Raw genomic sequence first — 27,923 nt, 5'->3', positions numbered from 1 at the left:
CAGTCTCAAAAAAAAAAAAAAGAACAAGAGCATCTAGAGAGCACGAAACCATATACCGAGTACCAGTTTGGTACAGAGTGTTGGCTGAGTAAAAAAGTTTGATTTATTACAACACAACGAGCTTAAATTACAGGGAAGCAAACACCATGGCCAGAGTTTAGAGCTGTGGTGCACATATCTGCATCGGGAAGGACTGGATCAGGATCGGTCGCGGAACTCGTCCATGAAGGACTCATGGAAGTCCCTGAGCCGCGGGATCATCGCCTTGATCTTTTCCTCGCTGGGCAGGACGGTGCACCGGATATGACATGTCCCGGAGGCCCTGTCGCGCCCGGAGACCTTGTTGGTAACAAGAAAGATCAAAGGCCAAAAGTCAGGCAACCCTACCATGCGCAGAGAAATGACTTGAGATCACAAGCCTTTCCTTCCTGATAAAACAAAGACTTACTTGGTGGAATGCAGAACCGGGGACGACGAGGATCCCGGTGGCGTCTAGGAGGCGGCACGCGTAGAATGTGTCCGGGGAAACACCCTCGGCATTGGCGGCTTTGATCGCTGCTGAAGGGAGCTGGATCCGTGGGAAGAGGTACATTGCGCCTTCTATCCTGTTGCAGGTCATGCTCTCCAGGCTGTTGAATGCATCCTCCAAGGTCTGCAAAGAACGGCAAGGCGATGCCATACCATGCTTCAATTTCAACGTGTACCCAAAATTGATTTTTCAGCAGTTTCATCCTTCCTCTGATGGAGCAAGAAGAAAGATGATGGATATGCATATCTGTAAGGAGGGTCGATTACCTTGGCGCGCTTGACTAAAGATGAATGGATGTTGTCCTTTTCAGCTAGGAAAGTCTCAAAAGATTCATCCCCTAGCTGAAAATATCAAGATGAACTTCATATATTTTTTTTTGCTTTCTTCATCTTTTCTTGTTGCTTCTTTGTGCCAACGAAGAAAGAATTTTAATGAACACAAGAAAGTCAGAACGAACCTTAGGTGGATCCATAACAAGGCTAGTAAGAATTTGGCCACCAATGTTGGGGCAAAGGGTCACAGAAGCCACCTTGTAAATCTCACCCAGCACATCTTCACCAAAACCACATATCTCCATGTAGCCTCCCCTCCTACCACATTCTCCATAGTACCCTGCTAAGTTCAGATGATGAGAGAATAACCGATACACTCGGAAGTTGTGCTCTTAAGGTTTATTTTCTAGAGAATGTGAACTATGTTTCTGGTGTACCAAGACTTACCCATCGAGGCCGAATGAAATGATACAATAGATATGTCATTCTTGTCGTATCCAAGTGATCTGGCAACTTTCTTGAAAGAATTGAACTTCTTATCCTCCACATAGACATTGTCTTGGTATACCTGTAACATATTTTGATAATTAATCTGGAAGGATGAACTTCCTTATATAAAAGTGGCAAAGGTTTCACTAAATGGGGTATTTTTTTTAGGAAATTTCACTAAATTGGGTAATTTGCATCAAAAACGAAAATTACGGGGTAAAAAATGGAATTCATTCTAAAAAGAACAACAATAACAATAACTGAGCTTGCTTTCTAGCTGACCCAATGAATGTAAATGATAAAACAAACATACTACATCGCAATTGAGCTAGGGCAAACCTCATCTGCAAGTAGAACCAAACCTTCTTTCCGACAAAATTCCACTATCTCCTCCTGGTTGGCCATAGACAGAACCTACAACAGAGCTTGCAAATGTTGAACATGAAACATTGGTGATTGCCCCATGGCATTCTTATCTGGAATATAGGATCGTCTTGAACATATGACTTGGATCCTGAGTTTACTTCTTCTTTTTTCGGAATTGAGGGGAAACCTTTTTTTAGGACTGCGGTGAAACCTTTTTGATAAATATTTTTTGTTTTCCGGTTCATGCACATGGTGTTATGAGATACATAAATATCTGTTTGCATACCTGCCCAGTAGGATTTGCAGGATTTATGATCACCATAGCTCGAACAGTCAAACCGGATATACGGGCCTCCTCCAAACACCTCTTTACTTCGAAAATCTCAAGGCCCCAATCACCATCCTCACTAAGATTATATGGTACCTAGAAATCCATCTAGTAACTTGGTCATGTAATAAAACGAGCTGCCGAAAAAATAGAAGAAATAAAATAACGGTTTTGCTATTTCTTAGGCGACTGAGAAATAACTATTTCTAAGTCAATGCTAATAACCGTTTGATCCAATCACTAAGATTCGTGCAAGATCCACACAAGTACAAAGGATAAGAAAATCTTGATCGGATGGCTATGATCGTTGACTGAGAAATAACTATTTCTAAGTCAACTGAGAAATAAACACTCCCATAAAATAAATAGCTCTGAAAAATTGCCAATGTTTCTCGATCATTATACAAATCTAGGACCATACCATCGTTCCACCATGGAGTATTATGGAAGAAGAGTATAAAGGACATTCAGGTAAAGGGCATAAAATGGCATCTTCATCGGACCTAATGAGCAGCTGCATAGTCAAATTAATCTGAAAGGAAGAAAAACAAAAGGCAGCCCAGTTTAGGATATCCGATAGACCAAGTATCATGTGCATATGTGATGGAGCTCTGGACTGCAGAGTATTACTGCTGAACTCGCTCCGTCTGTAAGAAAAATTTCTTCTGGCCTTGATGGAAAACCATCTCTCGCAGCAATGCCGTTTGCAACTGCTTCACGAAAACTTCTGATGCCCTGACCATGTTAGAAAAATCACGACAGTGTATGATAGGAAAAAATATGTCACTGTCGGAAAGCATAAAATGGAACCAAGCATAGTGATCCTGGCAAGTGGTTACTTCTGAATAATGTGGTGCACTAGTTCAAACATTGCACCACTCGAGCATGTAATCCAATCCAATACCTGACTGTCAGTATATGAACCAGTGTCCCTGCCAGGCATTGACTCGATAATCCTCCGCGCTCTATTTATGGCACATGGACTGTAACATTAGATTGAAACAGTATTGGTCAATTTTCAATCAACCAAGTACTGAAGAAGATAATCCCAGATAATTTTTCCTGCTAGAATCGAAAACAAATGCATTTATATGCCATAAAGATTCACTACACTTTTGTTCTGTTTTTCTTCTGATTATGATATGCTCGCTTGGTGTATTTCTGTGTAACTGCAAGAGTGTATATTAAACAGACTTCGGCTGTTTAGTCGAACCTGAACAATGTACGAGCTTCATCTCGGTGCAGGAGTGTTGGATTATCGCACAGAGAAAGAACCTGAAGACAGTCATTTTAGACATGAGATAGCAATCTCGTATTTATTCCCAAGTTAAAATTTGGAGTGTGTATGAATTTTAACCTCGCGAAAGAAAGATATCGGTCGCTGGCCAAGAGCCTGGGGGTTCCCAAGATTGCAGTACAGTATCTGCTAGAAAGCAGCTTATCAAAAAAGGGTGTCCAGGATTACCATCACACACACTGACACGACACTTGCATGGCACAAGGCTAAGCACGCACCTCTGGGAAAGGACGAGAGCCTGGATTTTTCTCAATCTCCTCCTGCAACATCTGGATGACACAAAAACCGGCAAACAAGGAGATAACTTTTACACTCTTAATTAACCCAGTGTTTTTGCAGATTTACGGGCCAGGAATGTCATGCATGGAAGCATATGGTGCCTAAGATCAAAGCTGGATGAACTCCTTAAACAGAACCTAGCATTCAGCCGTTCAGGACCTAGCTAGTTTTAATTCACGGTAATCCTTTCCTTTTTGCGCTAATTACTGGGAAGGCTATTAATTACCGGTGCACGCAATTACTAATTTGTCCACATCGCTAACGACGACATATGCATACACTGATCTAGATGCTTGCTTGGTTCGTGAACAGCGGGGGGCCGGTGAGCACAGGTAGAAAGAAAGAAAGGCAGCATTGGTTTACCTCTGCGTGCCTAGCGATCTCCCCACGGAGCTCGTAGTTGATAGTCTTCACCTTCGAGGAAGAAAAAAAAACCCAGCACGCGTATACATCACTCCAAAGGATTAAGCTAGTTTCATGTAAAGAAAGCACTTGGATTGGATCACGAGCTAGGCGTCCGGCACGTCACGGCACGCACGTACCTTGGGGTTTATGGTCTCCACGGTGATGGACGCGGTCTTGTTGTACGACATGGCGGCGCGCGAGGACGGACGCTGGCCGGGAAAGGGCCGGAGATAGGAGGCTCCGGCTAGCTGCTGGTGATGGGCAAGAGCGAGCGCGGGATCATGTGGACGGGTGAAGGAGGGGAGAGGGCTTTAGAGTTTTAAGCGGTCGCGGTGGGCGCATGGCAGAACGCGGGCGCCACGTCCCGTGTGGGAACAAGGCTCGTAGTCTGGTCCCTCGGGGCGTCGTGTAAGCACGCCCGCGCCCCGCTCTGCCGCGCGTTCGGGCCTCCGGTTCTGCAGGCACTGTTCGGTTGGTGTCAATCCGATCCGCCAAAGGGTCCTCCTGGCACCGTGCCCCGCGGCTCTGTAGTCTGTACTTGGAGCCTTCGTGCCCTTTGCTTTGTTTTGCTTTGAGAATTAAATCACGGGATCCTTTCGGAAACAATAGGTTCACGAACGAAGGCTATCGCCACTCTCTCATTTTCGTGCCTGAACTATCGAACTGGCTAGAATTGGTCTTTTGATCTAGCAGTTGTATCTTACGTTCGTTCTCTCCTGCTCATGTGCAGGACTGTTGTGCCTGTGCAGTGTGCACATAGAAACCTTCAGAGTACCCTTTCCCTGAACTAGTATATCTTTGAGTAAAAGATTGTATTGCACTGATCCTTGAACATGATAGTTGAACCCTTCTCTTCAGAAACTTCTGCTGATTAGACTATGATCCCGTTAACAAAAACCTCTTTTCTTTGGTATTTTTGGAGTTTTCGTGTCTGCAATATGTCCTCAAAGCCTGTATATCTCCTGTTGAGCCAAAACATGTCTGAATTGCCACATTGACTTCGGGTAGTTCAGACTTCAGGTAATTATTTGTTCAGTGTGATAGTTTGGAGACAAAAATCAATGACGAACTGTAACAGCTCTTTCAAATGTATAGTCTTAGTAAGAGATTGTCAGACTAATAACTAATTTAACCAAGTTCAGTGCTGCCTCTGATCTTTTGTGACATCATTCTGCTGGTTGGCAGGAAGATGTTCATACATAAAAGTTCCCTGATTAAATATGCAATTCAGAGAGACACTGGCACACTGCATCTACGTGGACTATCTAGATATCCCGAGAAAACATTAAGAAATCTATCTAGATATTATTCACACATTAAAAAACTATCTGGATATTATTCACACGGCACTATGGGAACAGATATGGTCGCTCTTTTCTGCCATTAACCTGTAGAAACCCTCCAATAGGAGAGCTTCTTTTGTAAATGCAGGGGGGTATTCGGAATATGTGCGAAGCCCACAAAGAGAGTTTCAGATAATTGATCCTGGCCTAGTTGCTTTCCCGAACGGGAGTGGACCGAGAGATAGAAGATCATGCAGAATGCACTTAACTAACTTCTGCACCTCCTTTATCTTGGCTTTTTAATCAGGTGGGATGTATTTTTCTAAGAGAAATAAAGTTGGGATTTGTAAATCACTGGACGTATGTACTTGTGAGAAATTATATTCTAAAACCTGTCATGGCAGACGACACAACAAAATGAAGGAGTCGCTATCTTTTAGGTTGTTCCCCTCTTTGTAGATATATATCATGTTCTGGCTGCTTCTCATTTTGTTAGTCGTTTTCTAACACTACAGAAGATTCCATTGTGGTGCCATTTGTGTTCCCCACCAAGTAGCTAGATGCCACAGCATTATTCTCTCGTCCCATCGCTCCCCTTTGGCATCAAATTATGGCACCTCGAGATTCATGAGTACTTGTGTCCAGAATCACTCAACCAGATTATGAACCAAATCACATATAGACTACACGTTTTGTAAGCAACTGGATGCCCGCTCACAACAGCCTAATAGGATGTCAGGAGCCTTTGTTAAATTAAACCGGCTGCTTTAACATCTCAACTTCACCTCACCACATATGCAATTATGCATATATTTCCCTTTAGTTTGAACCTGAATTACTCGCAACTTCTCAGCATCATGCATGGACTCTCCATCGTTTTGTTCACTCCAAGGTATCTAGTTAATTAGGCCACCGCCAGTAATCGTGCGCCGCGGACCGACGCCGTGGACGGCCGTGGCCCGTGGTGATGGCGACGATGGTGCGGCAGGCCTCGGCGATCCTTCCAGGCCATGGCCTCGTTCTCCCTCGCCTCATCTGCCAAGATCTGCTGCCGCCGGCACTCCTCGCTGCAAAACCCCTGATCTCCCCTGCAGCAATGACAAACCAAAATCAGACTTGCACCAGTGACCACGAAGCTTTAATTCCGATGTTGCCTTGCCTAGCTTGGTGTTTCAGCTAACAAGTGTGAGACTGTGAGTATGTTTATCGTGTACCTGTACATGTACACGTCTTTGGTAGGGCTGAGCACCCTCCTGCACAGGAAGCAGCAGGCCCTCGAGAAGCTGCGAGGATGGCGGCGGTGGCGCGCCGGCGGCCAGCTGACCATCGGCTTGAGGACGATGTGGCACGGCTGCGTGTACTGGTGCTGGACGAGGATTTGTAGCCCCACAACGGCGTCGGTGGCGTCTCGCCCTCGCCGGACGAGCCGGCGGCGGTCGTAGTTTTGTTCCCCCCCAAGGTGCTGATGATGGATATGAGTAATGTTCTCTACATGTCCATGATGCTCAGCACCGCGGTGGCCATGACCACCCTCCTCCCCGAGATGGAAGATGCTTCTCTGGATCCTTGGGAGCATGGTGGGATGGAGGAGTCGACCGAGGAGCTGACCACTTCAGTCTGAAGGCGTTTGTGTCGTGGTGAGAGGTGAGGGTGGAGAGGAGTGATGGGTATTTAAAGACGTCTGGTGTCCACTAAACGGAGGGAGTGAGCCTGGCTCACTTGGTTGGAGAACGGGTGTACAATTTCACCACCTAATTTCAAGTACTCACGGATATGAATTCAAGTTCTTATTTATATCGTACGGGTCTTCCTTATAGATTTCTTTCAAAAAAAAAAACCTAAACAGGGGTAGGAAAAACTACCACTTTTACTCTAATGCTTGTTTTAACAAATCACCCATGCGAGGAGGAGAACCTCTAAAAGTGGGGCCAAGTGAGGTGATCACGATGTGTTGATTTGGGAGCACTGAAGATGCGCTACCTTTGAAGAGGTGTTTCGCTACATCTCTTTCCAAAACTTAAATAGATGAGCTATTCTACAGTACCCCGAAATTAATTTAGACCGTTTCTTTTTCTTGATCCAAGTGCACGGATTAGTTACTACTTCTAAATACTCCAATTTAGATCCATGGAGTATCCTGTCAGAACAAACGGAGTATTAAGAAAACGAGGGTAAAAATGTAACGGGGAGAAAAACGGCAACCGCAACTGGGAGGAGCGTGTGCGGGGGGCGGCCGGCGTGGGCGAGGACGGCGGCGGCCCCGCGAGGCGCATGGCCGCGTGTGCTCGGTGGCCGTCGGCACGGGCGAGGACGGCGGCAGCCCTGCCGGCGCGGGGAGGAGCGTGTGCGGGCGGGGGGGGGGGGGGGGGCGGTGAGCGAGGGCGGCGGCGGCCACGCCTACCGCGTGGTGCTTGGTGGCGGCCGGCGCGGGGAGGCTCGTGGCCGCGTGTGCTCGGTGGTGGCCGGCGGGGGCGTGGACGACGGCGGCCCTGCCGGCGCGGGGAGGCGCGTGTGCTGGTGGCGGCCAACGTGGGCGAGGACGGCGGCGGCCCTGGGTATTTTTTGTTTTAATTTTTACTAATTGTGAAAAGTCCATGACGCCCTTCTCTAATACTCCATCTAGTCCAAGAGAGTATTGGGTACCGTAGAATCCGCCAAATAGATATTATAGACTTTTCATGCTGGTAAGAAAATTAAAACAAAAAAAAATCAGATTTTTCTCATCTCCCAGTTTTCCCATCCCTGAACCCATTGCTTGCGCCACCGTCGTCCTCCTCCTAGCGGTGCCGCTGCCTCCCATCTCCAGAGACACCCTCACCACGCCGTCGCTCTCTCCTCCAGCGCGCCGCCGCCCTCCGTGTCTTGTCGCCGGCTCCCTTCTCTCAGCCGCACCACCGCCTCCCTACAGCGCTCTCGCAACATGTCGCCGCCCTTTCTTGCAGCGCGTTGCTGCACCTTCCACCTCCAACATCCTCATAGCCTGGTTAATTCTGCATCAAGTTCATCTAAAAAAATTGAATTGACCATCATGCATGCCCTCCTTATCGAAGGGTTGTGGTGCAATTTGACTCGTTCTTGTGTTTGAGTTTGGTAGAGGATGGGTTACCGAAGAAGAAACCTTGTGTTTTATGGTCAAGTAGAGAGAAAGAACATGAGAAATATGAGAAAAGAAGAAATCTTAGTTAAGAGAAAAGGAGCCAAATGAGGGAGGGATGCGTAAATGGTCCACCATGGATACATGTCAGGGTGTGCGTTCGGTTTTTCGGTTCGGTTCGGTTAATACGGTTTTCGGTTAATACGGTTTGTATACTTCAGTTAATACGGTTATGTATAAATATACGGTTCGGTTTCGGTTATAACCATTTAGTTTCGGTTCGGTTTCGGTTATAACCAAATTAACCAAAGTTGACGCGAATTTTTGAGCAACACATAAATTTTATAACCATGTTTCAAAACAAAAGCACCTACTAATTTGGATCGACGTAGTTATTCTGATTCCACTCCTGATTACGCTCCAAGGCGCTCAGAACTGGCCCAAAAGTGCATATTGGAAGTCAATGCGTGCTCAAAATCGGCCCATAGAGGCCCAATTGGTGAGAAAAAAATAAACAAAATCAGGGGCAGCAAGGAATCAAACCCTGGACCCTTTGCACCACACGTTTGGTACATACCAATAGGCTACTACAGCACATTCGATAGCTAATGCATCTTCCTGTTTAAATAGTTTCGGTTTTGTTCGGTTTAACCGAAAACCGTTCGGTTTAAACCGCAAAAACCGGAATCCAAACGGTTATACATTTTTGAAACTGGAACCGAAACCGAAACCGAAAACCAGGAAAACCGAAATTTCGGTTCAGTTTCGGGTAATTTTTTTTCCGGTTTTCGGTTCTCGGTTCGGTTTTGCACAGGGTGAGATACATGGACTCACTCCTCCGCCATTTGGTCCAACATAAAATTCATGAACCATCTTATATTCTCTCTCTTGCTCGCACTTTGACAGCAAAGGTCTTTTGTCATAAGTCTGTAGCATATAAAAACACTTCATGGGTCGTATATACCTCATTTGCTACCTCCACCATGGAATAAAATTCAAGAGAGAGCCTAGAACTCGGAAAGACCTGTCTGGTTCAAGGCTGAGGACCGAGCCTAGAGCTCCTTCGAACTCTTGTCTCGACATCCGAAGACCCGTTAGGTACGCAGTCAAGAACTGTGGGATTTAGAACTAACACTGGGACAACTCTTGGCTACTAATCCCCTTGGAGACTCTCCTAACATAGGAGATAGGACCAGACAAAAAACATCGACGTCTAGGATTTTCCTGGCCGCCGGCACGGGGAAGTTGTCTGGCAACCGCGGCGGCCAGCGAAATGCTCGGAGCAATTGACCGGCAATATTTGTTGTGCTCGGTGGCGGCAGGAATGGCTCACCGATGGTGGAGGAGGAGGAGGGGAATCGCCGGTAGGTTTTTTTTTTCGCGTCGGAGGCTGCAACAGAGAGTTCGCACTACTAAATACCCTTGCGGCGTGGTATATATGTGTCCGGATTGTGGATTTTGATGTAATTGAACCACCCGTTATTCGGTATTTGTTCGATCCATTTTTGGCCCCAAAACCGAAAATGTTCTTCGGATCGGATCTGCTAGAGATGTTCTTAAAGAACAGTAGGAATGGAGGAAGAGAGTCGGGTGAAAAAGGCACCGGAGACGTTCCCCTCCCAGCTACAGAATTTCTGGTTCGGTACAAAGTTAGCGTCTGTGTTCAACGTCTGGAGTTTTTTTAAGAAAACTCTAGATAATGAATAGCCAAAATTGCAAAAGCAGGCGCGAATCTCTTCCATCTTTTTTTTGGCTAAACGCGGAAATGCTTCACCGCTCTTGCACTTACAACTGGACGATGCAGACTTGGAGCAATAGTTTATAAGCCGTAGAGTGGTAGTGTTGCGGCACAAAAGCTGGCAGATCTACTCGTCCTCCTCCCGTCACAGGAGCTCGATCGTAGGAGTAGCTAGACGAGTACGTAGCAGCAGCAGCAGTAGCCTTTTGCTTTCAGCTCAATCTTCAGAAGTTAAGAGCAGCGTGCTGCCTAGCTGTGATTAACCGATCGAGTTAGCAGATTCTTCGGTGCTGAATGGCAATGTTAATTCCAAGGACTGCCTGTCTCTTGAGCTCACAACACCGATGACGACTTGGATTAGGACGGTTAACGAGTTCTTAGCCTGGAGTCCTGAGAGCTCCTCGATCTCTACTACTCCCGCTGTTACTGGATACTTGTCGTGGTTTTAGTGCAAAGTTGTACTAAAATCACGACAAGTATTTAGGAACCATAGGTTTTCATCGTTACTGTTTGGCAGGGCTAGCTGATCCTAAATCCCAATCAAGCTGGCACTTCATTCCACGCAACGTGCCTTCTACTGCACAGCTATACGAACCCAACTGTTGGTCAAATAATTGCCCTTCTTCCCCTCAGACGACGGTCCGATCCTCACCCAAAAATTATCACCGCTACTCTGAACTTATTTTTTGCGGGGAACACCTACTCTGAACTTACCTCGGAGTAGATAGCAAGCTCCTTGGTAAAGCACGAACACAAGGAGAGGGAAGCTGGCAGCTAGCACAACATGAAGAAGAGTAGTGGTATGGTGCTGTTCTCCGATCAAAGTGCAGTAGCCGCGTAGCTGAACCGATATATGCTCCACGGTCACACTCCAGCTACCGGCCGGCACCACACAAACACGTACGGCTGCTGCCCGCCTCGGAAGTCGGAATGATAGGTGCGTCAAGCTTTGCGACATGCCACCTACCATGGAGTATGACGGCCGGTATGCAGCTCACGAGAATCTGCCAGCTGCGCTGATGCATGGCAACCGGGATTAACAGAGCTGATGAGCTCTGAACAGGAATGCTAGAGTTTAGAATGGATATCTGATGGGAATCGAATTGTACTCACGCTCGCTAACAGTTTTTTAAACAACGATCTGGCATTATCGATGAGAAAGTACAGTATGGCGAAATAAAAAACACTATTTAAGATTTTCGATAGCAAAAGGCTCGATCAGAGTTTTTCCCTTTGTATCTGTGATGATTTTCCTCCAAGTATTTGTTGACGGAATTGCAGAATTAGAGTCCACGCACTTGATTAACCTCACATATTTTGCGGCTCCAGACAGGCCCGGTCCTGAGATTTCGGGAGTCCGGTACGAAATCAAGACTTCGGGCTCCATGAGGCTCTTAATAATATTTAATAATAATAACTAATGTATGTATATGAGTTCTTCTACGGTACTCTAAAATTAATTTGAACCGTTCATTTTTTAGATCCAAGAATTCAGATTAGTTGATACTCTCTAATACTCCAATTGGGAGACGAGGAGTCTCAGGATGGAGTATTCAGAAACAAGATCAAAAACGTTAATTCAACAACGATCAGAAAAAAAATCCCGAACAGTTTTCTAGTTTCCCCCTTCTCCCCCGTCGGCTGTCGATGCGTTCGAGCTTTCGCACGACCGGCCGTCGCCGCCTCAGACCACCTCTCAGAGCTCCCTCCGCCGCTGTCCTCTTCGCAGGCATTCAGCACCCGTCCTCCTCCCATCCTGCGTCGCCGCTTTCATCCCCACCGTGACTAAGCCGCCGCCCTAACCCCATCTAGACTGCGTCGCCGCTTTCATCCCCACCGCGACTGAGCCGCCGCCCTAACCCCATCTAGACTGCGCCACCGCCTTCATTCCCATCGCGATCAAGCCGCAGCTGTCCTATTCCGAGGTACCCTCGTACCACCCCCCCCCCCCCCCCCTCCTCCTCCTCCTCCCACGCGTTCGTGCCAGCCTCCTCGTCCCAGTCCACGCCGCGGCCTTCCCTTTCTTACCATCAGGACCTAACGTACTCTTCCTGGTTTACATTGGGTACTTTTGAAATATCTTCTTTTTTTTCAGAAATTTGTCCATTTGCAAAGCAGGCAAGAACATTTCAAGGAGTTTCAGCATTCTGATTCTGATCATTTTCAGTATTATTTGGGTATATTGGCATTTGCTTTTGGTAAGCTTCTTGCTTAACTACTGAATACATGTACGAGTTGTGTTACCCTGGAGGATACATTAACTTCGTGAACCCTCATTTTAGTAGAACACAACGCTCTACTATGTTAGTAGAAGTATTTTTATATAAAAAATTACGATACAAATACTACACACCCTAACAGGTAGTTATAAGAGGTTGCATATTCTGCAAACTGTCTTACATAAAGTCATTTTTGTCTGGTTGATAGACTAAATGACCCTTTAAGTATGTTGTATGAAGATGATCTCTTGACTGCAATACATGGTAAACACCAAAGCAATGCTTCAGAAAAAGCAATTCCATCTGCCACCTTATGAGTGTGTTCTGTGCAATCTACTTCAAGTGAGATCAGGGAGATCATCTTTCAACCATTAGACTTAAGATCTGAAATGTATATGATATGGAATATTGAGAATAGTGATCAATCTATGTATGATCAGTCAAGCACAAGATTTATTCTAACAGCTTGCATAGTTTTGATGAATCCCGTGATACTTGCGGCATCTAGCAATCATTTATTCAGAGTGAAGAAATGGTTGCAATGGTATGCGAGCTGATTCTTTGGCTTCTTGAAGTGTCCTTATCATTATATTAGATATTTGATTGAAACTTTTGCAGTATAGTCACAACTGACTAATGTCATTCATACCATCAGTTGTATTTAACGTCTCAGACTTCGACCTCTAGTTGCTAATATGTCCGTGTAATTTCAGGTGATCCATGCTTCCTTTAGTCTGCCAGATTGATCGACTTGTTTAAATGTCTTCTGACGCACCTGCACAGAGGCTCTCCACGAAGTAAATTTTCAAGCTGGCAACGTAGCGAGCTCATGTAAATGTTTACTTTGGTTCTACAAGTGCTGAAGGTGCTCTTTTGATGAGGCGGTAGCTCTAGGCAAGATTAGCACATGCCAGATCACGAAAGCGAGGAGTTAATCTTTCAGCGTACCCTTCTAATTGTAAATGGTTCAACGACATTTTTGGTATCAAATTTCGTATATTTTCATCGTTCTTACAAGATCAGAAGTTTCAGTTTTTTCTTTAATTCATGTAAGTCCGTTCTTGAGATGGATGAACATGGCAAAGGAATTAATTGTTTGTAAGCTTGCTGCAACTAGTTTTCAAATAAATATACACTAAGTTGGTGATGTATAGATACATCAGTTGTTAAAAGAAAGCTCTCTCTATTCATGCCCCAAAGGCCAGTACTTGCAATCAACAAATATATGCAGGGAAATGGCAAGTAAAACTTCATATTATCATCAAATAGTTTTGACATTCAAGAAATGCTACACGATTCTCGTCTCCAAACTTCAAATCAAATTCATCTAAGCAACAACTCAAACTCACAGCGACAGCTTCATCTTCACAAAATCAACTGCTACACATCAAACTAAATGGAGATCACATTACAAAGTTCAGTGGTTAAGAAGAAAAATACATTGACTTTTTTTCGGAAATCAGGATGAACTCTTGGCCTCTGCATCGGTCGATGCACACGACCAAAAACATTGACTTATGTGCCAATCATTTGCCGAGAAGACGACGCACAGATGTGAACCGTAGGTTGCATGTGTGGCGTATCCATAGCCTAGAACCAGACATGGGTCGCTGCCGCCCGGCTCTCTTATGCCAGCATGGCCTTGGATTTTGAAACACTGGAGCAAGAGGTATGGACATGCCAACACTTGATGGAATTAGTGTTTTGTCAGCTCTGATCACTAACTGGAGAAAAGTGTTAGAACCTGCCAATTATATGAATAGCTCAGAACTATAGTTAACAAATATTGACAGAAACGCGGAAACAAATAAGCAACAAGTTCTTTTATCTTTATCCAAATAAGTGCTGGTCATTAAACTTAATAGACACACTAAAAGGAGCAAGGACTATGACAGATTGTAGCACACAAGGAAGTTTTTGCATATTACATGTATTACTTGATGAGAGTACAACTAGAAACGTATTTTGTAGCACTGTAATCAACCATCAAGATTCAGTTGTTCTACTCTGATATACTTGAAAAGATGAAGTTAAGACAACTATGAATAATGAGTTAGAAACCCAAATACCATAAAGAGATATAAAATAAAATACTTCTAAGATTTGGACAATTGTTTTGCATATTGGGCACCTATTTGTGTCTATCTTTTTTCCTAGCAAGCCAAAACAACTAAATCAAAATGGCTGCAAATTAGCAACGGTAAAAGGCAGAACTGGAAGTAAGATTTGGTCTCAGTGCCTCTCCTAACTAATTTTTTACTCTTCAAACTTCTCTTCACCTGAGCAAGATTACTAATGATAAGCTTGTATTTACCTGGCCAAGGAGGAGATCAATGAAGAAATTACTGGGAACAACATGCTCCTTTGAAGGCAGCTTCCTCGGATTTGGTGCGCTGGGAGGAGGGCGGCGAGGTCGGCGCTGCGCGCTGGAGGAGGGCGAGGGCGGCGCTGGCAGGGAAGGCGACGGTGGCGCACTGGAGGAGGGCGATGACAGCGGCGAGGTCGGCGACGCACGCTGGAGGAGGGCGAGGGCGTCGCTGGCAGGGAAGGCGGTGGTGGCGCGTTGGAGGAGGGCAAGGACGGCGGCAGCGCGGAGAGAGAAGCTGAGCACGGCGGTGCTCCGTGAGGAGGGAGGAGAGTGTTCGGTAAAATTGAGGGATACAGACTTTTTTTTTACTCTTTGCTGATGCAAAAATGTAAAAAAGTCAGATATGCCCTTCCCCAATACTCCGTTGGGGGTGAATGGAGTATTGAGTACGGGAGAATTTGCCATGTATATATATAATTTAACCATCAAAAACTGACAATGGATAAAAAATTGCGTTTATATCAAAAAGTTATATAGATTACCTTGAAAATTTCTTCTAACATTTCTTGATGCAAAGTCGTCGATGATGCTGTGAGTATCGATCTCATCCACCAATTTCTTCTCAATGCATAAAGTTGCCAAACCATTTAACCTCTCTTGAGACATCGTCGATCTTAAATAGTTCTTTAACAATTTCAACTTTGAGAAACTTCTTTCAGCTGATGCCGCAGTGACAGGCATAGTGAATAAGATCCGATAAGCAATAGAAACATTAGGGTAGCATTCTTCTTCTCTCACAAGCTCAAAAATCTCCATTGCAGACATTGGCCTATCTGGCAAACTTGACTTTATAACAGTTAGCTCAGAAATTAGATCATTTAATTCAACATCATATGAACCATGTAGAGAGAAAGTCTTTGCAAGTTTAGTGCAACAATCCCTTAGTTCAAAACCTCCCAAAGACTTCAAGCTTTCTGTACTCATTAAGAACCCAAATATATCCTTGAATGACTGGAGTTCTTCAAATCTGCGCGTCAATGATCCGATTGCCATATCAACCATAACCAAAAAATAATTAACTTTAAAATCCATCTCGCTTGCAAAATTGCTTCATCGCAGTCATTTTCATCAAAGTGCTTCTTCCTAACGGCAATGCACTTTTCTGGAAATGATGGCTCTACGCTCATTTCAGAGGCAATTTCTGTAGCAGTGATCAAACTAGTAGAAAATCCTTCACTTCTATAGGTGGCAAAGTAACTTTTCATACCTTCTATTTGTTGTAAGGCAGCCTCAATGCACATAGATGGTGACTGCAGCTTCTTGCTCACCGTATTTATAGCAAACAAAATATCATGCCAAATAACCATGCCGAGTATAAACTGAAAGCTGCCAAGCACTTCAAATAAATTATTTGCATCACTTCTATCTTTAGCTTCAGCAGTAGTATCATCACGTAACTCCTGCAAAGCTGACCTTATCTGAAGAGCTTGATATCTAATTGCTTTGACACTTTTGATGCGACTCTCCCAACGAGTATTGCTCAAAGATTTCATAGTAAAACCTTCAACATGGCCAAGCAAAACATTCCATCTTTTGGTAGAACCAGAAAATAAGACATATATCCTCTGCACAATTCCAAAAAAAGTGATAGCCTTTTCACAAGATTTAGCCATATCATAGAGAGTGAGATTCAGACTATGGCAAGCACATGGCATATAGAAAGCTCTTCCATTTTTATCAAGCAACCTCTTTTGCACCCCCTTGTATTTTCCTTCCATATTAGAGCCATTATCATAACCTTGACCCCTAATGTCATCAATATTAAGGCCAAAAGACTTGATGGATTCAACTAGTACATTAAAAATCTCCTCACCCGATGTGTCCTGAAGTATCAAGAAACCAAGAAAGAACTCCCCAGTTTTTATTTTGCCATCGAACATATTGACACATCGAACCAAAAAACTCAATTGTTCCTGGTGACTGACATCAGGGGTGCAATCAAGGATAACAGAGAAATACTTTGCTTTTTTAACGATCTTGATAATAGAATTGTTAATGTCAGAAGCCATGAGAGAAATCAACTCATTCTGAATTTTATGGCTAAGGTAGTGATAATGAATCTCTTTCTTTTCAATACGCCTAAGGTGTTCTTGCATTACCAAATCAATTTTGAGACCATCTCAATGCAAGCTAAAAATTACCATTAATGGCATTGTAGAGCTGCTCACTAGAACCTCTAAAAGCCAAGCTGCGTTTACCAAGAAATTTCACAATAGCAATTATTCTAAATAAAACTTGCCTTATGCGTTCTTTCTCCTTTGAGATTTCTTGCTGTAACTCTTTGTCAATTGTTTCATGTTTGCTCAATCTAGCTCTCAGCTCATTCCAAGACTTCATGTTGGTAAGATGCTCAACACTAGCTTCATGTTCTTTCAATCTCACACTGATATGCCTCCAATCATAAAAACCATCACGTCCCAATGAATTCTTGCAATGGTTAGAACTGAAAAGCTTACAGCAAAAACAAAACACGTTTTTACCAAGTTTTGAATAAACTAACCATTTTCTGTCACGTACCTCTCCATTGCTCAATTTTCCAGAGTAATGAATGTATGAAAAATGTCTTCCATCAGCATCCAATGGATATTCAAAATTTTCTTCTCTTTGAGGCCCCTTCTCCACTAACATATCCCTTACTTTGTTATCAAGATTATCCCAATTTATTGGATCATAAATATCAGTGCTAAAAACTGGTTCCTCATCAACACTAGCAGATTCCGGAGAATTAAATACAGGCTCATGATCACTCACATTGTTATCATCCATGTTGTTGTCAACATTGTTCTCTTCAGGGGCCTCTTCCACAACAACTATTGCCCACTCATCTGGATTTCTTGCTATGTCGGGCGTGCTCATGTTACTCTTTAAATATTTATCCATGGATCCTTTCAGCGACTTTATCATATCCTCATCTCGTTTCTTCCTTTTCCTTTTCTCACTGTCAGATGGATATTTTCTAATTCTTGACGACATAATCCTGAAATTAAACTATAGTAGATAAACACACAATCACAAATTGAAAACAAATTAAGAATTAAAGAGGGGAGGGCTCAGAGCTGGATGCATGGGCGTGGATTGGTGATCACCTTTCTGGCTATCTCCTGGCGATGCAGTCCCCGATTGGCGATCACAGCAGGGGCGGCACTGCCAAGGGCGGGCTCGCAATCGGTTGGGGAGGCGAAGGGTTTTTGTCTTGGGGTGACGGGAACACGCGAACAAGGCAGAGAGCAGCGACTGGGGGAGATCGATTGAGGGAAGAGCAGCGAATAAGCGATCGTGGAGGTATTGAGGGAGTCCATCAGCCCAAAGAGTCCTGATCGGGAGTTAGAGTTTGTTCTGGGCCGGCCCAACTGAAGAAGTGTATATATTAGACCAGTATATGTTGGGGGCCCTCCAAATGTGGGGGCCCAGTGCGTGGGCACCGCTGGCACCTCCCCAGGGTCGGGCCTGGCTCCAGACATACCCCTTGCAAGGCAAATTGCCAAATCATTGGTCCATCATTTGAACTAACGAGGAAGAAGACCAAGAATACGCACAAATACATCACAAGCAACATGGATCATGCATCAGTCAGGCGTGCATGATCCAACGGGACCGTTGATCATGTCCTGGGCATTGGCCACCAGCAATTTGGCTCTCTCCTTGAGTAACTCAACATCAACCAGATTCTCAAGACCTGCCCAAGAGAGGAGAAACGAGCAGGTAGCAAATACAATTTCAAAAGGAGACCGAAGCATGTACTTATCAAAAGTGACTTTGTTTTTGTAAGTCCAAGCAACCCATGAACTACAAGAAATGTGTTCATTATGACCTTTTCTTAATGACCATGCTTGAAATGGTCATAAATCTATGACCATTTTACACTAAATTGTCATGGAGTGTTCGGAAGGGTCCAGTCTCTAAATTTTTGCGACCATTTGGATCAAAAAGGTCATAATTCCATCGTACAAAATGGTCATAAAACAACTAATGCAGTTTACGATATTATGTTTAATTAATTGTGACCAATTTAGATGGTCATAGAGTGATGCATTGCTACAATTGAGCGGCCACCTCAGCGATTTGGCCTCCGTGTCGTGTCTAGGTGTCATTGTCACAAGCCAATCTCGTCTATGTGTCGCCACCTCAGCAATTTCATGTATGTGTCATGTCACCCCGTGCATTCGGTTTTTCGGTTCGGTTCGGTTTATATGGTTTTTCGGTTAATACGGTTTGCATACTTCGGTTTAATACGGTTACGTATAAAAATACGGTTCGGTTTCGGTTATAACCCAATTAACCAAAGTTGACGCAAATTTTTGAGCGACACATAATTTTTTATACACATGTTTCCTTCCTAAACAAAAAAAATTGAACTGTCTCAGTGCCTAGCTGGCCCAATTTACTTCTGATATTGCTCTAGACTAAAGAGGCTTGTTCAGAGGCGCATATTGCACTATAGTCTAAAGAGGATGGCCCATGTTGCCCTATATCCGACCCAACTGGCCAGGAAAAATGAAACAAAAATTGCAAGCAGAGGCACTCGAACTCATGACCAACAAGCCAACGAGCACAGTACAGACCACTAGGGTAATGCTTCACATCTGTTAACTAGCACACCATATCATTTATATTGATTCGGTTTTTTTTGGTTTAACCGAAACCGTTCGGTTTCTAACCGAAATAACCGAATCCGAATCGGTTCCGCTTTCTTGGAACTGGAACCGAAACCGAAAACCGAAATTTCGGTTCGGTTTCGGTTATTTTTTTTTTCCGGTTTTCGGTTTTCGGTTCGGTTTTGCACACCTGGGTGTCATGTCTAGGTGTCAATGTCAATTCTCACGTGTGGAACCAGTGTCTGTGGATATGATAGATAGATTTGGCAATCTCATACGCTGCGCTCCTGAAGTGACTAAATTATGGCTTAACTATATCATGACAAAACAAAAGGTCCACCTAACGAAACTCACACATGATGATCACATATGTGTGGTTTTAGTTTCATGAATTAGCTTTCACCCATTGTCAAAAGCAAATGTTAGTAAATCATCGACCGATCGACCCGCCCCTTTCCTGCCGTGACAAAAATAGGCTGTAAACACTGAACAATGCATGCTAATTAAGACAAGTTAGCGGCCATTGTTGCATGGTGAGGCTATTGGTACTAATCAAGGAACAAGGAACCCCCAAATATAGCCTCCACAAACGTCTCCCGACCCTTCTTTCCTCGGAATTCCACGGTGCCCAAATAAACCTTCGTTTTCCGATGCCTCCCGCCCCCTTTCTCCGATCCTCTCTGCCATGTCTGATCTAAGGCAGAGAGTGAGAGAAAGGAAAAGAAGCAGTGAATAAAGGAGAAAAGGTTGCATAAAAAATAAAAAATAAACAGCTGCTTGGTCGACCATGTCGTCGTCGGCGTTCGGCGACTTCGGCCCGCTCACCGAGCGCCGCCGTGCCGAGAAGGCGCGGCAGCAGCAGAAGCGCCTCATGATTGCCGGAGGAATCGTCATCATCATTATAATCATTGTCTGTGGCGTCGCCTTCGTGTACAACGGGAAGTCAGGAAAGGACAAGGATGGCAAAGGGTCATCCAGCAAGAAGGGCTCGTCCTCATCAAAGGGTAAGTCCGGCTCCAGCTCCGGCGGCGACGACGACGAGGAATCCTCTGCAGCGCCGATGGACCTAAAAGCCGTGTCCAAGACAATCACGATACTGTGCAAGCAGACAGACTTCCAGGTCACGTGCCAGGAGAGCCTGAGCAAGGCGGCGAACGCGAGCACCACGTCGCCCAAGGACGTGGTCCGCACGGCCGTGCAGGTCATCGGCGAAGCGATCTCGCAGGCGTTCGACCGCGCCGACCTGATCATGAGCAACGACCCGCGCGTGAAGGCCGCCGTGGCCGACTGCAAGGAGTTCTTCGAGTACGCCAAGGACGAGCTCAACCGAACGCTCAGTGGCATGGACGCCAAGGACAGCCTCACCAAGCAAGGGTACCAGCTCCGGGTCTGGCTCAGCGCGGTGATCGCGCACCAGGAGACGTGCATCGACGGGTTCCCCGATGGGGAATTCAGGACCAAGGTGAAGGACTCGTTTGTCAAAGGGAAGGAGCTCACCAGCAACGCGCTGGCGCTCATCGAGCAGGCCTCCACGTTCCTCGCCGGCATCAAGATCCCCGAGAAGCGCCGGCTGTTGGCCGAGGAGGGCGAGCCGGTCCTCGGGGACGACGGCATACCGGAGTGGGTCCCCGACAGTGAACGGAGGGTTCTCAAGGGCGGCGGGTTCAAGAACACCATGACGCCCAACGTGGTGGTGGCAAAGGACGGCAGCGGCAAATTCAAGACCATCAACGAGGCACTCGCTGCCATGCCAAAGACCTACGCTGGAAGGTGTGTACCATCTATGCGCATGTCCGTCTTACATGCATCGTTACACGCACACGTCTCATGTGATGTATGGCCTTTGCTTGTTTTGTGCCTCCTATCCTAGATACGTGATCTACGTGAAGGAGGGTGTCTACGAGGAGTACGTTGTGATCACCAGGCAGATGGCGAACGTGACCGTGTACGGCGATGGTGCCAAGAAATCGATCGTCACCGGCAAGAAGAACTTCGTCGACGGGCTCACGACCTTCAAGACGGCAACCTTCGGTAAAAAAAAATTGAGTTGACTCGTCGTGGATCGATCGATCGATCGACCGGCCTTTGTCCAAACGACGAAACATTGTTAATTGCTTTTATTTGTAGCCGCGCTGGGCGACGGGTTCATGGCGATCGGGATGGCGTTCCAGAACACGGCGGGCCCGGAGAAGCACCAGGCGGTGGCGCTGCTGGTGCAGTCGGACAAGTCCATCTTCCTCAACTGCCGCATGGACGCGTTCCAGGACACGCTCTACGCGCACTCCCAGACCCAGTTCTACCGCAACTGCATCATCACGGGCACCATTGACTTCATCTTCGGCGACGCGGCGGCCATGTTCCAGAACTGCATCATCACGTTCCGCCGCCCGATGGACAACCAGCAGAACATCGCCACGGCGCAGGGCCGCGCCGACGGGCGTGAGGCCACGGGCTTCGTGCTCCAGAAGTGCGAGCTCAACGCCGAGCCGCCGCTCACGGCCCCCGGGCGCCCGCCCATCCGCAACTACCTGGGCCGGCCCTGGCGCGAGTTCTCGCGCACCATCATCATGGAGTCCGAGATCCCGGCGCTGATCGACAAGGCCGGGTACATGCCCTGGGCCGGCGACTTCGGGCTCAAGACGCTCTTCTACGCCGAGTACGGCAACAAAGGGCCCGGAGCTGACACGGCGGGGCGCGTCAACTGGCCCGGGTACAAGAAGGCGCTCAGCAAGGACGAAGCCACCAAGTTCACCCTGGAGAACTTCCTGCACGCCCAGCCGTGGATTGACCCGACCGGCACGCCGGTCAAGTACGACTTTTTCGGATAAGGCTGGCCGGGGGGGGGGGGGGGGGGGCATTGCGAGCGCGCCTGAACAAGCTGTATAGAGAGGATCGGAGGAGGAGGCCGTAGGGCAATTGGGGGAAGGGACCGTGCGTGCACGATGTGAGTGGAATAGCATGCGCGCGTGCTTGTTTGCTAGACATGTTTAAATCTGGCGATGCGTGCGCATGCTCGTGTGTCTAGTTTGCATTTGTGTTGGTATATACTGGCTGATATACACGTTTCTTGTACTTGTACTTGTATTTTTCCCAATTACGAGTAAACTTTGTCTATAGCAGATTAATTTATAGGAATCTCCGAACCTGAGCTTTTCCCCTGCTGCGTGTCACCCGCAGGTCGCAGCTCCAGAAAGCCTCGATCGAGCGTTTCTTCCTCGAGATGCCTTCAAAGCGGTGAACGAAGGGACAGAGGCAGAGATTGAATGCATGCGTTGTTTGTGTACTCGTGAAAAAAAAAGTGCAGGAAATTGAAATTAATTCAGTGCGGAGTTCCAACTTCCAAGGGCGAATCGATCAAATTAAAGTGAGGAGGAGACTGAAAGCGAGTAAATGCATTTCTGAACGGAACATCCGGATGCGCTGGAATAGAAGCGGACGAACTCACCAGCACGCAAGGGCCTTTTGGTTCCCGATGCACCATTGTTCGGCCATTCCCGAGGAAACAAATTAATTGACGTTATGAACGCGTTAATTAACCGCAGAGTCCAGCAGCAATGCTGTAGTTAGCTACAAATAGGCCAGAGTAGAATACATCTTCCCCCCCAAAAATGAGAGTAGAATGCATCTTGCCTACCACTCCATTTCCACAGTCCACGCAAGCAACGCTGCACCAGACACCTCGACCAGCTCTAGCTCGGCAGCAATGTCAATGCCAATACCTGAGTTCGTCTGTGATTCCGAGTTCGACATCGTCGAGGAGTCTGAGATCTTAGACGTCAAGCCCCCGCCAGTCCGCGCTCGCGGCCGTTACGAGCCGGCCACGGCCGTGAGCGCCGCGTACGCGCTCCATTGGATCCCCTACGCCGCGGCGGTGTCCGCCGTCCGGGCCCTCCTGGGCGCGTCCCACGAGGATCTCCGGCTCCGCGCTCACCAGCTGTCGTGCTTCCTGAGCGCAACTTTCATCGTCGACAACGGCGGGCAGCCTAAGCCGCCGCCGCCGTTCGCGGCGTGCGTCCGGTTCTCGGAGGCGGAGCTGTACGTCTGCGCGGACCGCCCGCCGCTCTCCCAGGCGCTGCAGGCGGTGAACCGGGCGCTGATGCAAGTGGCGGTCAAGGACGCAAGCCACCACCCTTGCGATTGCTACTACGACACCCTCGGCGCGCTGATGTTGCTCCTGGTCGATGAAGCCGGAGCTGGGCCTGCTGTGATGGGCCGGGCGGCGTTCGAGTCGGCATTCGCGATGGAATGGGTGCCGCAGTAGTTTACGGAGCTGCCACTAATTATATTGGGGTGGCTTCTTAACCCTGATTTGCTACTAGTAGTATTTTCTTCTGTTGGGCAGCAATGCCATGCCAATGTGTCATGTGTGTCTGTCCACTCGCCAGTGGTTCCTGCCGTCCCACACTGCCCCGTCGCCGTTTCTGCGGCGGCGTACTAGTACCGTGCCCTGCTCTATGGTTAAACCATATGAATGAACCGAGTGTTTATGGTGATTAAGAACGTATATGCACGTTTCTCTCAAATGGTTTAAGTTCAATTGTTTGTGTGTCGGCGGCCCATAATTGGGATTGAGTTTTGGCTAATCTTCTTGCATTGTTCTAGCTCAACAGTCTTCCTTTTTTTTCCCGAAACGGACAGGTTTTCCTTCATTTCGTTAAGAAGTGAAGAATTGGTCCCGCTTGCGAAGAAAAACTGACCGAAAACCATACATCAACAAACAGACTTTTGAAATGGGAACCACTCAAACCCATAAGAGGGCATGCGGACTACTCCCAAATGAGAAAACAATGTTACACTATCTCAAACAATAACACACTTCCGTGCAAAAAAACACAACAACACTCAACAAATGCTCGCAACCCATTGAGTGAAGACCAACATGTCTCCTCCAACCACACAACGTCGTTGGGCTAGACAAAAATCCCAACTGAAGATGACTAATCATCCAACTTCTGGTCACTCCTTTCCTATCCCTTTTCGATCCTTCTTCTTCACCTTCTCCACATTCTTGACAAGCACTTGGATCATCTGGATAGATTGCACTGTCAATGGGCCTTGGATCAACTTCTCAAGCTTGTCACGAACCTCATTGTCAAATTTTGCTTTGGGGGGCAAGAGCCCGAAGCCATGCAAGGCACAATCTTCACGCTCCTTGCAACTTTCTTCTGATGTTGCGCCAACGTCTCGCTGCGTCGAGGAGTTATCTTGGGACACAACATAAGAACGACATGATTCCCGGTTGTCAAGGATAGGCGTGGGAACCAGCCTCTTGAAATACATTCTTGACAAGCGATCAACAGTCTTTATTTTATTGAAACTTTAAACAAGACAGCAAGTTGGCCTTGTATTTCTAAGGATTTCAGATAGAACGAAGCTACGGAGTAGCCGCTATGATCTTCTAGTCAGAGATAATTGCTTTGCTTGGATGTGCAATCTGCATTATCTAATACTGTAGTATCAAATGATGAACCTCGCTTTTTCCAGTGTGTTCAGCAGTACTCTCCTCGGTTTTTTATGCCACCCTGAATTACACTGAAGAAATTGGACCCAGTTTCGTCCAAACAGAAAGCCATCAAAGATTATCACATGACTACAGCATATAATACGAGTAGTATAATGTGGAACCTCTTTGATTTTCAGCCAACACTTGCTTGAAGCAATACACTTTCTCTGCTGTGGATCTCGGACTCTTGTTTCATTACTGCCACGAGCAGTTTCAGAATTGTCGGCACAATTTAGCAAAAGCTTCTAGCCTGCTAGTTGCGTTATACTCGAACAGAACATTCAGAACGTGAGTGTTTCATAAAGATTAGCACGTATTTGAATTAGAACTAGTTTCAAGTCATACCAATCTTTATGGAACGAAGGGAGTAATTTCAATTTTTTTTGATAAATCAAATAGTCATAAAACTGCAAGTACTCTAGAACAGAGGTTATCTGTCCAAATATTAGGTTACTACATGCAGAAATTAGGATTGGATTGATGCTGATACGTTCAGGGAGAGATGCATGTGAATCACAATAAATTTCTTCATCCCAAAAGCATTGGATTACATCACAACTACACATTCCGAACATCAACACCATGGCAACCAGTTCACCGACAAACCACGAACTACTCCCTACAGTTCCCTGATGAAGCTTATCGCCTAGCCGCCAAAGCCGTAGAGCGTGCGGCCCTGGCGCTTGAGCGCGTAGACGACGTCCATGGCGGTGACGGTCTTGCGGCGCGCATGCTCGGTGTAGGTGACGGCGTCGCGGATGACGTTCTCCAGGAAGATCTTGAGCACCCCGCGGGTCTCCTCGTAGATGAGCCCCGAGATCCGCTTCACGCCGCCCCGCCGCGCCAGGCGCCGGATCGCCGGCTTCGTGATCCCCTGGATGTTGTCGCGCAGCACCTTCCTGTGCCGCTTCGCGCCGCCCTTGCCCAGCCCCTTCCCGCCCTTGCCTCTCCCAGACATCTCAGCCTCTAGCTAGTCTGTTGGGTTTCTCGTGCAAGACGAAGGAATTGGGGAAGATTTGTTGTCTCGAAGAAGCACGGATTGATGGGATCGTTGGGAGGTGGGTACCGTGAGATTATATAGCATTTGCCCGTCGGGAGGGTGGGGTGTGGCAGGCGTTGGATTCGGGACGGATCCGCGTGAGGGGTGCGAGCGACGGCGTGAACGGTTCGATGGGGAAAGGTTGACTGTTATTGGTGGGGTGGGATTTGGGGAAACGCTAGTCGTCGGCCGGGCGGCCTCGGGGGAAAATCGGCCTCCTTCTAGACCATCCGATTGGGAAGTCACGGCCGTTGGATCCCGCAGGAAAGAAATCGATCTCCTTCCCACGCTCGTCTCCTTCCCTCGTTCCCACCCTCGTCTCCTTCCCTCGTCTCTAGTCCCGCACGAAAGCTCCCCTCCTTTTCTGACAACAAGAGGAGCCCATGGTTTCTCACGACGTTGTGCAGGCAGCCGGCATGCAATACGTCTGGTCCCCACTTGTAGCACCACCGGCAAGGAGATGGACGGCGCTTGTAGCACGACGGCGGCACCTTGCAGCAGCGACCGTCGGGGTCTGCAGCATCGCCGGCGGAGGCGCCGCCGCCTTGCAGCAGCGGCGTCTGCGGCGTCCAACCCTGCGCATCGCTGTTTGCAGCACCGACTTCGCTTGCTTGCAGCATCGCTGGTGGGAGGCGGCGCTGCCTTGCAGCAGCAGAGCCCGCAGCCTCCACCTTCCAGCACCGCCGCACATCGTCACAGCACCGTCGCTTACCATTCGAAGCATCGTCACCTAGACCTTGTAGCACAGCTGGCCATCGATTGCAGCACTGCCCGCCTGGCCTCGAAGCACTTCGCGCCTCCCCTTGCAGCAACGCCGGGGGGAGGCGCCGCCGCTTGCAGCAAGGCGCCTCCCCTTATAGCAAGAGCACATCCGGCCATCGCTTGAAGCAGTTTCTCTCGCCTTGCAGCATCGACGTTCGAAGCATCGTCACCTCTCACCTCGCCACTTGCAGCAACACCGCCGGCTAGGCCCGAAGCACCGCCGTCTCCCCCTGCAGCACCGGCGGCTACCTCGCAGCACCTGCTTTGGACCTTGTAGCTTGAGTTTGGAGGCAGTCATGGGGATGGAAGGGGAAACGAGCGGCAGGCTTGCGTGTGCTGAGGATAAGGATGCGTTGCATGGCAATGGGGCCTCAAAACCCGAAAACCCGCGGGTTTTTACCCCATTAGGGGACGGGTTTGGGTCAAACTTAATCCCCGCGGGTTTATAAATGGGTAAAAATTGAAACCCAGCGGGTTTCACGGGTTTAGACCCGAGATAGCACTACCCGAACCCGGAACCCAATGAACCCGCAAAGATTTCAATACAGCCCATATAAGTGGCACAATCCAACCCATATGTGTGCCCCAAACCCTACATATATATTGTCCCTAACCCTGAATCCCCACCCAAATTCCCCATCTCCACACAGCCGCCAGCCTCCACGATTTCACCTAGTGCTCCCCTACCCTGCACGGCCCACTCCCTCTGCGCCGCGCCGTCGCCGCTCCCTCCCTCCTCGCTGCACCATGCCTTCGCCGCCCACCGCCGCCCACTCCCTCCTCTCTGCTCCACGCCTCCCCTCCTTCCCTCTGCGGTCTATGCTACTTCCCTCTGCTCCACGCCTCGCAGCCACCCCATTCCGGCTCGTCGTCCGCCACCGGTCAAGCCCCGTTGCCGCCAACTCCCTTCCCCTTCTCGGCTCCTCCTATACTCGTCAACACGGCGCCCCCGTCGTCCCAAGCAGTAGCTGGCGCACCACCAGTCGTACCGGAGTCGACTCCGGCAGCTGCTGCTCGCTCTCATCCTCGTCCGTCCGGCACGCCTCTACGTGGTGGCCGTGCTTTGAGTTCACGTGGTCGTGGATCTGGTGGTGGACGAGGACGACAACCCATCTCTAACACCAAACCTTCCGCCATCGCTGTCCCTAAGAAACCTAGGATGTGTACTTCAAGTGGATGTGTACTCTTGTAGGCTTGTAGCATTGAGAATGTGTACAAATATGCCATTTTGATGTCAAATGTGTGCTGATTTTGCATGTACTACAATGTCGACGCCACAAGGAAGTAGCAGCCACAGCCAAGCTTTAGTTGCACATTTAGGAGGTGTTCCGGATGAGGACATGGATAATGAGTATCA

The 27,923-nt window shown here is 47.5% G+C and overlaps 5 protein-coding genes and 2 long non-coding RNA genes across 7 annotated transcripts; 2 read left to right on the top strand and 5 right to left on the bottom strand.

The window, feature by feature from the left end:
- Positions 1–34: 34 nt before the first annotated feature.
- On the bottom strand, positions 35–4,320 carry LOC100824435 (alanine aminotransferase 2). Its single transcript, XM_003578111.4, has 15 exons — positions 4,103–4,320; positions 3,924–3,974; positions 3,500–3,550; positions 3,342–3,407; positions 3,198–3,259; positions 2,889–2,967; positions 2,615–2,719; positions 2,406–2,516; positions 1,943–2,080; positions 1,630–1,704; positions 1,249–1,369; positions 987–1,141; positions 796–870; positions 449–652; positions 35–339 (listed from the first exon to the last, which is right to left on the bottom strand). Exons 1-15 carry the CDS (start codon positions 4,151–4,153, stop codon positions 199–201), a joined length of 1,485 nt encoding a protein of 494 aa, XP_003578159.1. The 5' UTR covers positions 4,154–4,320; the 3' UTR covers positions 35–198.
- A 1,552-nt stretch (positions 4,321–5,872) lies between these two features.
- Positions 5,873–6,947, bottom strand: LOC100824128. Its single transcript, XM_003578110.3, has 2 exons — positions 6,463–6,947; positions 5,873–6,336 (listed from the first exon to the last, which is right to left on the bottom strand). Exons 1-2 carry the CDS (start codon positions 6,822–6,824, stop codon positions 6,153–6,155), a joined length of 546 nt encoding a protein of 181 aa, XP_003578158.1. The 5' UTR covers positions 6,825–6,947; the 3' UTR covers positions 5,873–6,152.
- A 4,713-nt stretch (positions 6,948–11,660) lies between these two features.
- Positions 11,661–13,412, top strand: LOC104584681. Its single transcript, XR_732574.3, has 3 exons — positions 11,661–12,005; positions 12,176–12,278; positions 13,013–13,412. It is a non-coding gene; the product is annotated as an uncharacterized LOC104584681 (long non-coding RNA).
- Positions 13,413–13,525: 113 nt separating this feature from the next.
- LOC112268960 lies at positions 13,526–14,984 on the bottom strand. Its single transcript, XR_002960556.1, has 2 exons — positions 14,614–14,984; positions 13,526–14,043 (listed from the first exon to the last, which is right to left on the bottom strand). It is a non-coding gene; the product is annotated as an uncharacterized LOC112268960 (long non-coding RNA).
- A 1,813-nt stretch (positions 14,985–16,797) lies between these two features.
- LOC106866726 (zinc finger MYM-type protein 5-like) lies at positions 16,798–17,640 on the bottom strand. Its single transcript, XM_014902396.1, has 3 exons — positions 17,185–17,640; positions 16,907–17,094; positions 16,798–16,855 (listed from the first exon to the last, which is right to left on the bottom strand). Exons 1-3 carry the CDS (start codon positions 17,638–17,640, stop codon positions 16,798–16,800), a joined length of 702 nt encoding a protein of 233 aa, XP_014757882.1.
- A 2,297-nt stretch (positions 17,641–19,937) lies between these two features.
- Positions 19,938–22,090, top strand: LOC100823004 (pectinesterase). The gene is made up of 3 exons (XM_003578106.3): positions 19,938–21,032; positions 21,133–21,293; positions 21,390–22,090. Exons 1-3 carry the CDS (start codon positions 20,050–20,052, stop codon positions 22,088–22,090), a joined length of 1,845 nt encoding a protein of 614 aa, XP_003578154.1. The 5' UTR covers positions 19,938–20,049.
- A 3,133-nt stretch (positions 22,091–25,223) lies between these two features.
- LOC100823315 (histone H4) lies at positions 25,224–25,952 on the bottom strand. Its single transcript, XM_003578107.4, has one exon. The coding sequence runs from the start codon at positions 25,721–25,723 to the stop codon at positions 25,412–25,414; it is 312 nt and encodes a 103-aa protein (XP_003578155.1). The 5' UTR covers positions 25,724–25,952; the 3' UTR covers positions 25,224–25,411.
- Positions 25,953–27,923: the final 1,971 nt, after the last annotated feature.

Source organism: Brachypodium distachyon, chromosome 4 (genome assembly GCF_000005505.3).
Source record: "Brachypodium distachyon strain Bd21 chromosome 4, Brachypodium_distachyon_v3.0, whole genome shotgun sequence".
Classification (NCBI taxonomy): domain Eukaryota; kingdom Viridiplantae; phylum Streptophyta; class Magnoliopsida; order Poales; family Poaceae; genus Brachypodium; species Brachypodium distachyon.
Note: the sequence above shows the minus strand (reverse complement) of the source record. Positions and strands in the feature narration are given on the sequence as shown.

Bases quoted from the DNA above. Each gene is read 5' to 3' on its own strand.
- LOC106866726 (XM_014902396.1), bottom strand. From the start codon at position 17,640: ATGTCGTCAAGAATTAGAAAATATCCATCTGACAGTGAGAAAAGGAAA. The intron at 17,095-17,184 runs GTACGTGACAGA...AACCATTGCAAG, and splicing joins GAAAATTGAGCAATGGAGAG to AATTCATTGGGACGTGATGG. The intron at 16,856-16,906 runs GCAAGTTTTATT...TGGTAAACGCAG, and splicing joins AAGGAGAAAGAACGCATAAG to CTTGGCTTTTAGAGGTTCTA.
- LOC100823315 (XM_003578107.4), bottom strand. From the start codon at position 25,723: ATGTCTGGGAGAGGCAAGGGCGGGAAGGGGCTGGGCAAGGGCGGCGCG.
- LOC100824435 (XM_003578111.4), bottom strand. From the start codon at position 4,153: ATGTCGTACAACAAGACCGCGTCCATCACCGTGGAGACCATAAACCCC. The intron at 653-795 runs GTAATCGACCCT...CGTTCTTTGCAG, and splicing joins CTTTAGTCAAGCGCGCCAAG to ACCTTGGAGGATGCATTCAA. The intron at 340-448 runs GTAAGTCTTTGT...GTTACCAACAAG, and splicing joins CCGGTTCTGCATTCCACCAA to GTCTCCGGGCGCGACAGGGC.
- LOC100823004 (XM_003578106.3), top strand. From the start codon at position 20,050: ATGTCGTCGTCGGCGTTCGGCGACTTCGGCCCGCTCACCGAGCGCCGC. The intron at 21,033-21,132 runs GTGTGTACCATC...CTCCTATCCTAG, and splicing joins CCAAAGACCTACGCTGGAAG to ATACGTGATCTACGTGAAGG. The intron at 21,294-21,389 runs GTAAAAAAAAAT...TTTTATTTGTAG, and splicing joins CTTCAAGACGGCAACCTTCG to CCGCGCTGGGCGACGGGTTC.
- LOC100824128 (XM_003578110.3), bottom strand. From the start codon at position 6,824: ATGCTCCCAAGGATCCAGAGAAGCATCTTCCATCTCGGGGAGGAGGGT. The intron at 6,337-6,462 runs GTACACGATAAA...TCATTGCTGCAG, and splicing joins AAAGACGTGTACATGTACAG to GGGAGATCAGGGGTTTTGCA.